General features: G+C 43.0%; 1 protein-coding gene across 1 annotated transcript in view; it reads left to right on the top strand.

The window, feature by feature from the left end:
* LOC103203534 (peptidoglycan recognition protein 3) overlaps positions 1-15,781 on the top strand; it is a 17,493-nt gene extending 1,712 nt beyond the window's left edge. Inside the window, exons 2-8 of the mRNA XM_042782004.1 lie at positions 2,268-2,357; positions 3,286-3,508; positions 7,134-7,252; positions 8,132-8,284; positions 10,855-11,053; positions 14,374-14,492; positions 15,603-15,781. Of these exons, the coding sequence (XP_042637938.1) occupies positions 2,268-2,357; positions 3,286-3,508; positions 7,134-7,252; positions 8,132-8,284; positions 10,855-11,053; positions 14,374-14,492; positions 15,603-15,781 (1,082 nt within the window). The remainder of the gene's footprint in view (positions 1-2,267; positions 2,358-3,285; positions 3,509-7,133; positions 7,253-8,131; positions 8,285-10,854; positions 11,054-14,373; positions 14,493-15,602) is intronic.
* Positions 15,782-16,321: the final 540 nt, after the last annotated feature.

Raw genomic sequence — 16,321 nt, forward strand, 5'->3', positions numbered from 1 at the left:
TTCTCCTTATATACAGGAAGCAGACCACATCCCAAAGGCAGCTACTCAGCTGCTTGTGGTAGATTGCACCATGGAGTTGATTACCAGTCTCATCATGGTGAATAACTACCACCAGCTGCCCAGCCACTCAACCAGGCCCAGCCAAGTTGACACACAACATAACCGCCACAATTAGGTGTGTCCCAAATGATCAATAAATAATTACTGCTGAATTGCCTTTTTTTATATGGAAATGGGTTTTGTGATTCTTAGATACTAGACATGTTTTCAAGTTGTCTCTGCATAGACCTATACTGAAGGCATAGTGTGATACAGTCTGCTCTCTGCCCTCTGCTTCTTAGCTAATTCCGTGGGATTGCCTAGAGTTGGTGTTGGAATGAAGGTTCCTGGGTAGTACAAATCGTTTGCACTTAACTACTAACCTAACTGTGGCACTTTGAACCCATCCAGTGGTACCATAGAAGAAAGGCCTGGCTATCTGCTTCTGTAAAGATTATAGCCAAGAAAACGCTATGGAGCACAGTTCTACTCAGTAACACACGGGGTTGCCTTGATTTGGAATTGACTTGATGGCAATGGGTTTGGTTTGGGTTTTTTTGTTTGAAGTTAGAGAAACTCACAGACCAGGAAACATGTAATTCTGCCCTTCGTTATGAATGGAGAAACTGAAGGAGCTCTGGTGGTATAGTGCCTAAGCCATTTGTCTGCTAACCAGAAGGCTGGCGGTTCAAACCCACCAGCCACCTGACAGGTGAAGTGATTTGCTTGCCCAAGATTGGCAGTGAGTCGTTTTCTTGACCAACACTCTGGTCTTCTTATCCGGCCCTGTACCTGTTCTCAACCCATTCCATGTTGACTCTGGCTGCCCCTTTAGCCTGATGGCTGCTCTTTCTTTCACCCTAACAGTCCCATGGATTTCATTTGGAAATTATCCTCTCCAATCTCATCTCTCCTTCTCTCCAGTCTTATGTTTCCCCTTCATAGCCCAGGTCAGAGCCTCGCTCCCCTGCTGAGATGGAATCCAGTCCTTATCTCTCTTTCCAGCCTGCTCAGCACACTTCTGGTCTCAGTGTCAATGGTCATGCATTTGTACCTGATTATTCCATGTGAAGGACAGTGGGGACACTTAGTGACCTTGTTTTATAGATAGAGAAACAGGCCAGGGTATGTTAGTGACTTGCCCAAGATCATCTGACAATCACAGAGTATAGTGGTTATGAGCTCTACGGTCAGAGTCTGGGTTAGAGTTCAGCTCTGCTTAAAACCTGTGTTATCTTAGACAATAACTTAACCTCTCTGAGCCTTCATTTCCTACCTACATAGAAAACCAAAAGACCGAACCAGTTGCTGTCAAGTCCATTTGTCTCATAGTGACCCCACGTATGCATGGTGGAACTGTGCTCCATAGTGCTTTTGAAGCTGTGACTTTTGTGAAGCAGATTGCCAGGTCTGTCTTCTGAGGTTCCTCTGGGTGAGTTTGAACTGACAGCCTTTAGATTACTAGTTGAACACTTAATAGCTTGCACCTCCCAAAGGCTTCTATATAGAGGGGATAGTTATTTTGCTTTGCTTGTCTCATAAGGTTGTTCTGAGACACAATTCTGGTAGTGCCCTTGAAATGCTTTGTATACTACAGAGCTGGCCTATGGGAGATACTGCTGCTGCTGCAGCTGCCGATGGGTATTGCTGTCCTGACCTCTGTAGTGTGCAAGGGCAGAAGACGATGAGGACACGCAGATGAGGACTAACCCTCAATACATCCTATGTGAAGTATTTAGTTGTTGGCTTTGTGAAGGCTGTCACAATGATTGCTATGTTTCTATATTTTAAGAACTTTGCCTGGATCTATACATGCTTAAACACATCAAAACATTTGCTCAAAATGATGGTGATCATCTTGGTACATGACATACTGATAAATACCCATGGAGAGTTTCTATGAATAAATGGTCAGGTGAATCAGAAAAGGCAGAGATGTTCAGATAAAAGCAGGGGGAGACTGCAGTGCACCTGAAATAGAGAGAAGGTTGGGGGTGAGTGGGGAGGAGAAAGATATGGGAGTAAGAGGCAGCCTGAAGCCAGAGACATCTGTGGTTCCCCTCTGGTCAATTCAGTGCACTTTCAAGAGGAAGTTAGGGGACTTGTGGGATCAGAGATCCTGTGCGCTCTAGGTGGGATGTCTAGCCTGTTCTTCTGATGATGCTACAGGCACAGAGTGGTACAGATACTTTCCAAGGACCAGCACTAAGTGCAATATTCTTTTGCAGGAGGTTTCCCACAGGTTTCCTGGAATGAAACACAAACCAAAGAGTTATCAGAAAGGCTTCTGGACCTGTTTTCCAGCATCTCACAGCTCATTCGAAAGAGTCGTAATGGTGAGGAGATTTAACGATTGGCCGGAGTTCCATAAGTGGCCAGAAATATTTCTCAAAACTTCATTATAGTTGGGCTGTGAGTGATAGGTACATCAGCCAACTACTCCCATGGACTGTCCTGAGTCTTTAGGTAGAGGTGGGTCCCAGGAAGGAAGGAAACAAACAAACAAATCAGGAGTTAACAAAACAAAACAAAACATGTATCTTATCCTTCAGTTCCCGATGTGAGGGTGGAGACACCCCTCCCTCAGGAAGGTCTCAGTGTGAAGGTGGAGACAACTCTCACTGCCCCCTCCACCACTCAGGGAGTCTGTAGTGCTGTGTGGGGTCTCACAGCCCTGTCCATAGTGAGTTCTATCTGGAAAAGATTCAAACCCTATGTATGTTTATGGAATTTCCTGTGGGTTCTGAACCATGAGAGCCCCTAGGCTGAGTAGAACCAGAGGGCTGCTTCTCTCAGAGATTCACCATTCTGAGGGGATGGTAGGACAAAGGACAGTCAAAGACCCAGGAACAAATGCCACTGAGGGAAATGAATATGTACAAAGATGCTTCTAGAGAAGGCAGCTCAGAATGCCTGAGGGTGGATGTCAGCTGGAGATGCTTTCTGAAGTAGGGGAGCAGGAAGCAGGGCAGAGAGAAGTGAGGGTGGAGGTTCATCTTCTAGGGAAATGCAGAGAAGTAGTTTGAAGAAAAAGGCAGATTGACTCATATATAATCACAGATTGAACTCAGAGCCTGTGTGGGGACTTGTTAGCCAAAATGAGTATAAGGAGTTGAGAAGCTGAAGAGGTGGGTGGTGAAGGCCTCTTTGGGTACCATAGTGGGGTAGACAGAGCCTGGCAAGAGAAGACTCAAGGCAGTGTGGGCTGTCTGCTGGGGAGGAAATGGGTAGGCCCTGCTGCATTATCTTCCCGTGATCCCCCTGCAGATCCTCCCACCATTGTCTCCCGCAAGGAGTGGGGGTCAAGAACACTCACCTGTAAGGCCCGGTTGACAAAGCCTGTGGCCTACGTCATCACTGACCAGCTCATGGGGATGGAATGCCCGAAGCAGAACATTTGCAGCTGGAAGCTACGGGGCCTGCAGTCCCATTCCATCTACACCAAAGGCTGGTGCGACGTGCCATACAAGTAAGAGGCTGGTGTGTCCCAAACCCACACTCAAAGTTCCCTCCTAGGATGATTATCCACAGGCCTCCACTGGTAATGCTCAGAGCAGACACTTATACTCAACTATAAAGTATAAGTCTCTTTTGCTTCCTGCTTTTATAATGAATACAAAATATTATAAACAAAGAAATAATAAATAAATGAGAGAAAGAAAGAAGGAAGGAAGGAAAGGAAGAAAGAAAGTCTAAGTCCTCTGGAGGTCATTTAGAAGGATGGCTCTGAGCCATCATTCAGATAGAGTTTTTGACCCTGGGAACTCCTAGAAAGAAACAAAGAAGGTTATGTGATAAGGTTATGTAGTCACCTCCTTGATTCTTTCAGGACATCACAGTTCTTAAAGGTTTTCACAAACTCCTATTTCCTCTGAGGTAGGAGAAATATCACCACCTCTGTTTCACAGGTGAGAAAGCCAAGGTCTAGCGAAGTTAATGAATTTGCTCAAAGTCACAGAGCAAGGAAGCTGTGAGCCCAGAATTATGTCACGAGGGTCTGTTAGTCCAGCACTTGTTTCACCCGCAGCATAGATAGGGCTTTTACCCAGTGAACCAGTTTCCTGCCTATTACCCTGAGAGGTTACCCTGACAGTGAGATCAGGGATCCCTGTGGACTCTGGGATAGGGAGAGAGGAAAGCCTCATGTTTAACAGCAGAAGGCATGAGCAGATCCTTTTATTGAGGGGTTGAGTCTGAGTGTGTACTCCGAGAGTTATCAGTGGAGGCCCAGAGCCTCTTATCTTTTCCCTCAAGAACAAGGATATATATCTACATATTTATGTATCTGATACTCATATATAATCCTCATATATATATATATAACTATATATAAATATGTATATATATGAGTATAAATGAAGATATACAAGAGGATATATATGATGATATGATGGTATATGAAATATATATGAAACTATATACAAGGATATATGAAAAAAATACAGATATATTAAACACACACACATACGTGTGTGTGTGTGTATATATATGTAGATAGATAGATAGAAGATACAGATATAGTATATAAGGAGCTCTGATGGTGTGGTGGTTAAAGCATTTGGCTGCTAATAAAAAGGTCAGTGGTTCAAACCCACCAGCCACTCCAGGGTCACTATAAGTTAGAATTGACTCGATGGTAGTGAGTTTGATTTGGAGTATATAGTATATAGACATGGGAGCTCTGGTAGTGTAGTGCCTAAGACACTTGACTGCTAACCAGAAGTCTGGTGGTTCAAACCCATCAGCCTCTCCTCGGAAGGAAGATGGGGCAATCTACTTCCATAGTGATACTGCCTCAGAAACCCAAGGAGGAGTCGCTATGAGTCGGGTCCAACTTGATGGCACATAACAAAAACAACAACAGTATATATATAGACATATATATTGAGCATATGGCTATGTATATTGAATATGTGGAGATATATATATATATATATATATATATATATATAATATATAAATTCTGACTCATAGCAACCCCCATTGGGTTTCCAAAGCTATAAATCTTTACAGAAGCAGATTGCTCCATCTTTCTTCTGCAGAGTGGCTGGTGGGTCTGAACCAGTCAACTTTTGGTTAGCAGCCAAATGCCTTAACCACTGCACCACCAGACCTCTTTTGAATTTTAAAGACAAATATAAATAATTCAAAATTATTCATTTTGGGGAGGATAACCCATGTCATTTAAAAAGTTTATTTTTAAACACAAATAAATAAATAAGAGCAGCTGCAGTTCCTCATTGTTACTATCAGTGCTCCTGAGTGTGTATGCGTGTGTGTGTGAGTTTCTGGTCCACTCTCTGTATAGTAACTGCCTCAGCTCCTCACCCTGCCACCAGTACCTCTACCCACCCACTGTTGTCACTTATGTGATGCTTACTTCAGCCACAGTATTTCTGACAGTTAAATGAACTCCAGTTTCTCCAGAATTGCTGACTGTAGCCATAAGGATCTATTCACACTGGACCAACCAAAGGCTGATATAGATGTGACAGAGGAATGTGCTGAAAGAGCTGGCAGCAAAGCCAGGGAAATGGCGGACATCTGGAAGCTTCCCTGTTGGTTACTAAGGCCCATGTCAGTATGCTGTTGTTGTTGTTATGTGCCATCAAGTTGGACCCAACTCATAGTGACCCCACCTTGGGTTTCCAAGGCAGTATCACTACAGAAGTAGATTGCCCAACCTTCCTTCCGAGGAGTCGCTGGCGGTTTGAACCGCCAGCCTTCTAGTTAGCAGTCAAGTGCCTTAGGCCCTATGCTACCAGAGCTCCTAAAGAGACAGCCCGGCTACTTGGCAGGGAGTGGCTAGTGGGTTTCTGCCAACCTTGGGTGTGGCAGGTGACTGCCTTAGGCCTGAGGTAGAAAAATGGTCTCACTAAATTCAAGGGCTTGGCATGACCTTAGTGAAATGCCACCCTGTTCAATTTGTTGTGGAAACTCATCATTTATTAAGAGCTGAATATGGCAAGAATTGTGAAAACATCAGTTCTGAGAACTGTGATTGGAAAATGGAGGATAAAAAAGTTATAAGGACCCACGAATAAAGGAGGATGTGGAATAAAAGAATAAATAAATTTGAATTGAAAAGTTAACTGAAGAAAAGGAAGATTCTAAACAAATTCCTATGATAAAGAAGAACTTAAGGAAATGACTAAGAAGTGAAGAAAAGTCAACACCAATGGAATTTTTGAATTCTGGTTGATTGTTTTAAAAGATGTTCAGGCGTTTGGTCCCGTAAGTAAAAAACATGATGAATTAATTTTAACACCCTTGAAAAATGTTGAACTCTTATTCCTGGATCATTGAGAGTCACGATTCTAGTTTTACGCTGAACACAATAGGTAGTTTTAAAGTGAGGTGCTGAAAACAGCCTAAGTTAGACTGCTTGTTGTCGTTATTGTTATGTGCTGTCAAGTAGGACCCTACTCATAGCAACCCCTCCTTGGGTTTCCGAGGCAGTATCACTAGGGAAATAGATTGCCCAACCTTCCTTCAGAGGAGTGGCTGGTGGGTTTGAACCGCTAGCCTTCTGGTTAGCAGTCAAGTGCCTTACGCACTATGCTACCAGAGCTCCTAAGTTACACTGCAGCACCATTTAAATTCCTACATATCTTGAAGGCAGTAGTGGTTCAGTGATAGAATTCTTGCCTATTACACACAAGGTTCAGTTCTCTGTCAAGTCTCTCATGCACAGCCACTACCTGTCAGTCAGCTGTGGCTTGTGTGTTGCTATGATGCTGAGAAAGTTTTAGTGGAATTTCAAGACTGACACATAAGGCAGAAAAGCCTGGTGCTCTTCTTGTGGAAATCAATGAAAACCCTATGGATCACATCCCTGTCCTAGGGATGGTGGGTTACTATGCTGTGTTTTGTTCCATTGTGTATGGGGTCACCATGAGCCTGAGGCTGACTCAGTGGCAAGTAACAACAATGTACAACCCTTGGAGATCTAAAACGGATTTTTTTCCCCACTGTGGTATTATTGAAGCACAATATTTATTTAAGAGCTTCTAAGACCCATTTCCCTTCTGAGGATTGTGAGAGGTTTTCTGTTACAAAGACTAGTCATTAACCCATATTTTCTTGCTTGGCAGTTTCCTGGTTGGGGATGATGGCAAGGTGTATGAAGGTGTTGGCTGGAATATCCAAGGCTTGCACACCCAAGGCTACAACAATATCTCTCTGGGGATTGCCTTTTTTGGCCATAACATGGGTAAGGTCATTCCCTGTTGACCCTTTGCCAGAAAGTTTTCTGTATTCTCTTCCTCTGCTCCCTTACCTCAACACTTATCTTTTCAGCCTATATCATGCTTGTCTTCTCTGATGATTTCCCTTGGCTTCTATTTGTCTTTTTTCTCCTTTCTGGTCTGAAATTCCTGTGATGTTGCTGAAACCTACTTACACTGCTGGAGCTCAGTTATTGCCATCTCTTCTGGAGGCTGCAATTGTTGGATAGTGTTGCTGCAGCTGCCAGAAGTAGAAAATCATGGCTTCTTTCTTCCTCCAGAGTTGTCCATTGGCAGAATCCAACCAGATGCCAAGAGGCAAAGGGGTCTGACAAATGTAGTTTGCAGCTTTTAGCACCCTGCAAAACAGAGGAGGACATAGAAGCAGAGATTGAGTTGAGAGATGATAGATAAGTAATGGGCACACTGAAAATCCTCATGGGCCAACTGAAGCTAGTAATAGCATTTACCACAGAGGTTTTCCTGTGAGAATTAAATGAGTTAATAGATATAAGGAAATTGCTGCATGCCTAATTATGAGAACCACTTAGTAAATGCTAATGGGTCTACCTGACTTGGTCAGGTGGATTTCTCTCTGCACATAGCTTTTACTGCTTCCCAGCCGTTCCACCAAGGGATGAAGTGGATAAATAAATTCTTAGTTCTGGCACTCAGAAGAGATTTCCAAACTTGGCTGCTGAGAGGTCTGTCCAAACAGTTCATTGTTTCTTAGGCCCTCTGCCCTGGCTTTTGGACCACTTTTCTCTCTTTGCATCCATCAGTTATCCAGGGTCCTCCCTCCCAGAGTCTAGACCAGGTTAGAGTTTCTTACTGATAGTTCTGTACTCCATGTCATCCTCTTTCAGGTAACAGTCCCAGTCCTGCTGCCTTAACAGCTGCAGAGGGCCTGATCTCCTACGCTGTCCAGAAGGGTCATCTGTCACCCAGGTACATTCAGCCACTTATCCTGAAAAATGAGATCTGCCTGGTCTCTCAGCATCCAGTGATGCCTGGGAAAGGTAAGACTCTCAATCTTGCCTCACCCTCTTCCTTGTTACAACCCTAGCCACACTTGAGAGTGCTCTTTCCTATTGGCTCTCATTGGCTTCTTGGGCTGAGATATGATGTCTTTTCCAGATCTTGGAGATCTGTAAAATATTTAAAAGGCCATCTTCCTGGTCTTCTGGTGGCAAGTGCCTAAGAATTTTGGCAGTTCAAACCCACTAGCCACACCATGGAAGGAAGATGGGGCAATCTACTTCCATAAAGATTTACTGCCTCAGAAACCCAGTAGAGGTTTACTATGAGTTGAAACTGACTCTATGGCAGTGAGCTTGGTTTGTTTGTTTAGAATAATATAACCATGGAATTATTCTTAACATAAGTGTACATGTACACACATTTTTATTCAATGAACAACTATTTACTGAATACCAGACACTCTTCTAGCTACTGGGGATACAGCTGTGAACAAAACTGTGAACAAACTCTCTACCTTCATGAAGCTTGTATTTCAGTGAAAAGACAAAATGAACAAATCGGCAAGTAAAATATATATGATATCAGATTGCATAAAAGTTATGGAACAACACCCACAAAAATGGGCAACAGTACAAATACATACAGATTTATGTATAATATTAAGTAACTTCAGACGTACCTTTATACACGCCTGCACACACACACACACAGACACACATAGAAGCTCTTTCTAAATGTAAAAACCAGCCAATCTGTATAGTGGCCATGTTGTTGTTTGTTGTTATGTACCATCGAGTCGGACCTAACTCATAGTGACCCCTCCTTGGGTTTCCGAGGCAGTATCACTACGGAAGTAGATTGCCCCAAAATTCAAGTTCTCATGTTACATTAATGTCAGAATCTGGGTAATAAAAATCATGCACTATTTTGGAGTGAACAAGCAGCAATTTAAAACTAGTAAAATTAATAAGCACTTTCAGTGACTTAACTCTTTCTGTTACATTGAGCCTTTTCTTGTAGTCAATGGTATATTTTTAAATAAGCTTTTTTTAAAAGTGATCTCAAAATCTCAAAATAAAGTTTTGTTTTGCTTTCATTATCTTCAATAATGATAATTCCTTAAGAGTTGAAGAGTTCTTTATGGATTTCAAATTAGTTTTACATAATGGTGTCAGTTCAGAGAGTCAGCTGATTTCTGCATAGTGACCCTATTACACCTCCTTATATTTGCAATGAATATTCCAATTTGTACATATACTTTGTCCTTTAACTAAAATGGCTACGTCTCTGTATAACCAACAGTTCCTTTCCTCTGCTCACATAGTACATTCTACAGTTATTATCAGAACCTGTAGAATTTTATCTGTGTCCATTTTTCTAGTCACTCAACTCAGACACTTTCCATCTGGATTTTTCCAGAATCCCACTGTTTATGTTGGGATGTACTGGTGGATGCTGGAGTTGGGGAGAGACTGAGGAGTAACCCAGCTGTGAGATTGTTCACTTACGGGCAAAGGCAAATTACTGTTTTCTATTTTTAAAAAATGTATTTTGTTGTTTGTTGTTGAGAATATGCATAGACGAACATGTACAATTCAGTGACATTGATTACATTCTTTGAGTTTTGCAACCATTCTCACCCTCCTTTCCTGAGTTGTTCTTCCTCCATTAACATAAACACATTGCCCCAAAGATTTCTATCTAATCTTTTGAGTTGCTCTTGTCTCATATATAAAGTTCTTTAAAAAGCATATGCTCTAGGCAGCCATTTTTCACTAGTTTCACTAAATTGTTATTTGATTTTAAGAAGATTTCAAGGGACACTTTTGGTTTGAGTTTGAAACATTATCTTAGGACAGTAGTTTCAGTGGTTCATCTGGCCCCCATGGCTGCAGAAAGTCTGGAGTCCATGAGAACTTGAAATTCTGTTCTACATTTTCCCCCTTTTGATCAGGATTCTTCTATGGAATCATTGATCAAAATGTTCAGTAATGGTGCTGTTGTTGTTGCTATGTGCCTTCGAGTCATAGGACTCATAGCGACCCTTCCTTAGGTTTCCAAGGAGGTATCACTACAGAAGTAGATTGTCCAACCTTCCTTCCGAGGAGTGGCTGGTGGGTTTGAACCGCCAGCCTTCTTGTTAGCAGTCAAGTGCCTTAGGCACTATGCTACCAGAGCTCCTTCAGTAACAGTAGGCAGGCACTATCCAGTTCTTCTGGTCACAGGGCAAAGGAGGCAGTTGTTCATGGAGGCAATTAGCCTTGCATTCCATTTCCTACTCCTCTTCCTAACTCTTCTTCTTCCTCTGTTGCTCCAAGTGAATAGGGGCCTACTATCATGCTTTAGATGGCTGCTTGCAAGCTTTTAAGACCCCAGGCACTATGCAACAAAATAGGAGGTAGAACAGAAACACTAAACATCTTATTAGACTAGTAAATTGGGATGTCCCGTTGAACCATGACCCTAAGCCCCTCGACCAAGGAACTATGAGGTTTTTGGTTGTACATTAGCAGTCTCAGTAGCAGTTTCAGTCACTACTTTTTTTTCTTTTGGTCATTTAAAAAAAAATACTAAATTAACATTTTCTTGATTTTTCACCTGACTACAGCTTGCCCCAACATCATCACACGGTCTGCTTGGGGAGCCAGAGAGACGCACTGCCCTAAAATGAACCTCCCAGCCAAGTATGTCATTATCATCCACACTGCTGGGACAAGGTGCAATATTTCTGTGGACTGCCAGATTCGCGTCCGAGATATACAGTCCTATCTCATGGATATAAGGGACTTCTGTGACATTGGATATCAGTAAGTGGGATCAGTGGAAAAAATGGCTTTCTCACTCTTCAGGGCAGAAACCAGGCTGTTGAAAAAATGTTGAGGGTGACAACTGATATTTACAGAGCCCTTCCTTTGTGCCAGGTGCTTTACCTAAGGAGTCACATTTTAGCTTCTGCAAGACTCTGGATTTAGTATCATTCAGAGTATTGCTAAGAATTAGCTTTCTTTTCTGGGCCTTTTCTCCACAAGTGCGTGGGAGGACTCTCAAAAGAAGGCACTAAAGCCGTAGTGATAAAGAAAGACTGAGAAACCCTTGGGGAAGGCACTCAAAGACTTGTTCCTTTCTAATACAATCCATTCCAAGTTAACATGCAGGCCTTGTCCAGCCCTACCCTGATCTGGACCATCCCTGAACTTATCCTCTTTACTGTGAGAATCCTGCTGTACCTCTAGTTTTATTTACTTCATTTTATAGATACAGGGGCTTTGAACCTCTCTGGGCCTCAATTGCCTGATCTCTAAAATGGGGTCAATAATATCTTATCTGTTTGAAGGCAGGGAGCTGGATCGAAATATTCTCTTTTGGTCACTTTAATACCAGGTCTGTAATAAAGATACACATTGAGCTAATAAAATTGTAGAAGCTACCTGGAAGATAGCTTTGGAATTTCATAGAAGGGATTCAGTGTTAGAGAGTGATAAATTTTACTTATTTACCTATGACTTAATCTCATGTCTCTGGTGAATTTGCTTTTTGCATTTGTGTTCTTTTGGTGTGGTGGCCGCTTTCCTCTTCACACCTATTTTAAAGCCATCCTTTGCAAACTAGAAAACACTGTTGCTGTGTTTTGCAGGATTTCCCACATGGTTGCTATAATTAATTAGTACAGATAATGGAGAACTAGCTGTAAATTTGGAAATCCTAAATGGAAAATGCCAGAAGCTGATGGAAAGTTTGTTTTCTTTCATTATTAAGTCTTCAAGGGTCCAATCCCTATTCCTTGAAACCTGTTATGTTGCCCCCTCTACCTCCAGCTCCATGATGTGTCATCTCTAACTTTGCTGTTGACTATAATCAGGACAAAACACCCTCTGATGCATCACTTTCATACTTTATATATTATGTTCCTGGAGGTAGACATGGTTCTTGCCTTGTGGAGTTGATAGAGGAAGATAATTAATAGTAATAACAATTCAGAATGTTAAGCACTATAATTGACAAAGTACAGGATAGAGGTTGAGTCTCTAACTAAGACTTTTGGGGAAAGTGAGTGGTGTCAGGAAAGAGATACCAGAGGGAGAGACATCTAGATTGGGGCATTAAGAATGAATAGGAGTTAGACAGGCTAAGAAGAAGGAAGAGTGTTCTAGAGAAAGGGATATGCAAAGCCTGGGGTCCAGGTATCTTTGAGGAACTGAAAAAAATTTAACTCATACTCCTAAAATAGATTTCAAAGAGAGGAGTGCTAAGAGGTAAGGCTGGAGAGGGAGAGAGGAGTCACATCATGAAGGGTCTTGTAACTGATCCCGATAGTTTAACTCTATTTGAAGGGCAACTGGAAGCAAATTGGAAAGTCATTCAATATGATAGAATCTGTGTTTAAAAAAACTTGTGTTACTTGTATTAGTTTCCTGTTGCTGCTATAACCAATCACTGTAGACTCAGTGCCTTAGAACAGCACAAATTTATGATGTTACAATTCTGAAGGTCAGAAGTCCAAAATGAGTCTCACTGGGCTAAAGTCAGGTCCCTAGGTGGCACACTCGGTTTGCACTTGGCTACTAATTGAAAGATTGTCAGTTCAAACCCAGCCAGCAGTGCAGCAGAAAAAGGGCTTGACAATCTGCTTCCATGAAGAGTACAGCCAGGAAAATCCTATGGAGCAGTTCTACTCTGTCACATAGGGGGCTGCCAGGAGTCAGAATCAACTAAACAGCAACAGGTTTGATTTGCGGGGGGAGCTAAAGTAGCAGGGGGAGCCCTGGTGGCATAGTGCCTAAGGCATTTGACTGCTAACCAGAATTTTGGCAGTTCAAACCCACCAGCCATGCTATGGAAGGAAGATGGGGCAATCTACTTCCATAGAGATACCGCCTCAGAAACCCCAGCAGGGGTCGATATGAGTCAAAAACGACTCAACGGCAGTGAGTTTGTTTGTTTTTTGAAAGTCAGCAGGATGTATTCCTTCTGGAGGCTCTAGGAGAGAGTCTGTTTCCATGACTATTTCCAGCTTCCTCATTTTCAAAGAAGCTGCAGTTGGTCTAGTCCTCGTTCTACCATTTCTTGTTCTCTCTTTTCTACCTCCTTCCTCCACTGATAAGGACCCTTGTGATTACATTGGGCCCATGTGGATGATCCAGGATAATCTCCTTATCTTAAAGCCAGCTGATTAACAGCCTTAATCCCATCTGCAACTTTAACTTCCCCTTGCCATGTAACCTAACATATTCATAGGTTCCAGGGATTCGGACTTGGATGTCTTTTTACTTTAGGAAGGCAGGCTGTACTTTTACCCCACTACACTACTATGTCAAGAATGCATTGGAAAGAAGCAAAGCTTGGGCAGAGAGCTACTGTAGTAATTCAGACAATAGATGTGGTGACTTAGACTAGGTAGTGGCAGTTGGCACAGTAAGAAATGGTAGAATTTAAAAGATATTCAGGGAATACAATGAATAAGCCATGACTAATGATCAGATGGGGCTGGGTAAGGTAGAGGGAGGCATTTAGGATAATGCTCAATTTTATAGCTGGGGAAATTGGAGAAGAAGATAGGTTCAGTTTTGGAGATGTTACTTTTAATTGAAGCTATGAGAGTGGATGGATTGCCTAAGGAGAATGTACCTAGTGGGAAGAGATGAGGGCCTAGATGAGAGTCCTGAGGAATACCACATTTGAAGAAAGGGTCCAGGAAGATGGGGTGGCAGAGGGCAGTGAAGAGGAGCAGCCAGAGAAGAGGAAAATCAGGAGAGATTGGGCTTGTGGTAACCGAGAGATGAGAACATTTCAAGAAGAGAATGTAACTCAGAATTAGTGTCCTTTGTGCTTAGTGTCTGGGAGGTCACTGATCACCTTGGAGGAGTCAGACTCAGTGGAGGGGATGGACAAAGACAATATCAAAGTGGATTGAAGTTGCTATTACTGCCCATCTGTCCTTAATTCTTGGGTTTGGGGATTGTGGGTTTATTTTTATTGTCTTTGTGCACATTGGCACATCAGAGATGTTAAGTCAATGTCTGATGAATGGATGAAAGGATGAATGATTGAAGGAATAAATGAACCAAATTCTGCCTTCCTGAGTGACTTTCTTCTATAATGAACTTCATTTTGTTTCCCTCAATTTTAGCTTCTTGGTGGGTGAGGATGGTGGTGTGTACGAAGGTGTTGGCTGGCATACTCAAGGCTCTCACACCTACGGATACAATGATATTGCCCTAGGGATTGCCTTCATGGGCAACTTTGTAGGTAAGACATGAACATGGGGCAGAGGAGTTCTGGGTGATGAAATATTATGTGGAATGTGTGGGAAGTATGGAGGAAAAGGCAATATTGTGGTGCCTTCTAGAGTCTGGGGAACATTCTAAGATGTGTCTTTGGAACATCGAAGTTTTAAACTGAACTCTCAATGATCAGAGAGTCCCATGGAGTCCCTCTGATACAGAACATTCATTCTAAATCCACCCACTCCCATGTTGTTGTTGTTATGTGCCGTTGAGTCGGCCCCGACTCATAGCGACCCCTCCTTGGGTTTCTGAGGCAGTATCACTACGGAAGTAGGATTGCCCAACCTTCCTTCCGAGGAGTGGCTGGTGGGTTTGAACCGCCAGCCTTCCGGTTAGCAGTCAAGTGCTTTAGCCACTATGCTACCAGAGCTCCTACCCACTCCCATACCCAGTGTCATCTTTCTTTCTATCCACATCAAAGGCTAGCATGGAGCAAGAGAGAAACACAAAATCTTTTGCAAACTTTGGTGTTTTTATGGTTCCCTCTGCAAATGCAGCCTCTTGGTAACTATGACAACTATGCTGGGGAGCACTATCACATGTTACGGAAAAACAGTGGGCAATATGGAGATGCGGGATTGGGTTTGGGAGTGCCTGCTGAGGCTTTCACACCTGCAGATACAACGACACTGTGTTGTCTGCAGCTCTCTTCCAGAGCAGTTTTTAACTTTCTGGAAGATACTTTGGCAAGAAAGAAAATCAGGGAAAACAGTGACTCGGTTTTCTCTTTTTGTCTGTTGCTGTTCTGTGCCCTCGAGTCGGACTGACTCATAGCGACCCCTCCTTGGGTTTCTGAGGCAGTATCACTACAGAAGTAGATTGCCCCATCTTCCTTCCAAGGAGTGGCTGGTGGGTCTGAACCACTAGCCTTCTGGTTAGCAGTCAAGTGCCTTAGGCACTATGCTATCAGAGCTCCCTTTTGTCTAGTTGTGTCTAGTTGCCACAATTAATGAAAATTTGCTGGCTGTGGTAGTGAGGGTGCCCAGGAGCAGGAACACTGAAATCTGTGCTGTCTCTGCCCTAAACAAAAATCCTTGAACCCCTAATGATTGATGGGAAATGTGTTCCACAGAAAAGCCGCCGAACAATGCAGCGCTGGAGGCCGCCCAGAACCTGATCTACTGTGCTGTGGATAAGGGCTATCTGAGTCCCAACTATTTCCTGGTTGGGCACAGTGATGTGGTCAGCGTCCTGTCTCCTGGGAAGGCTTTGTACAACATCATTAAGACCTGGCCTCATTTCAAGCACTGAGGAAGGCCCCTGCTCCCTCTCTAACTGCTTCCACTCAACGACTGGGCCTCCCCTATTCTCTCACTTCACTCTGTTGCATGTTTTCTCACCTGCCAGCCCCAACCTATCCTCCTTCATATATATATATATGTCCACCCCTCTATCCACCTATATACCCATTATACCCATGTTTGCCTTCACTGACAACACAGTACTGTATGTGCAAAAGGGTTAATCTTTGTTGTCTGTACCTCCTGTGTACCTCTCTATGTCTTTCTCTTCCTCAATGCCATCATATTGGTCACTCACATTTGGTATATTGCCCTTCTCTTCACCCAAATCAGTACTTATCTCTATCTATTTAACAGCGTTCCCTCCCCTCCCCTCCCACCCCTGGTAACCAACAAATAAAATGTCCTTCTATAGATAAACTTTTCCTTGTTGTTGTTGTTGTTATGTGCCGTCGAGTCGGCCCCGACTCATAGCGACCCCTCCTTGGGTTTCCGAGGCAGTATCACTACGGAAATAGATTGCTCCATCTTCCTCCCGAGGAGTGGCTGG

Source organism: Orycteropus afer, unplaced genomic scaffold (genome assembly GCF_000298275.1).
Source record: "Orycteropus afer afer isolate SDZICR_OR568_19922 unplaced genomic scaffold, OryAfe1.0 scaffold00217, whole genome shotgun sequence".
Lineage (NCBI taxonomy): Eukaryota > Metazoa > Chordata > Mammalia > Tubulidentata > Orycteropodidae > Orycteropus > Orycteropus afer.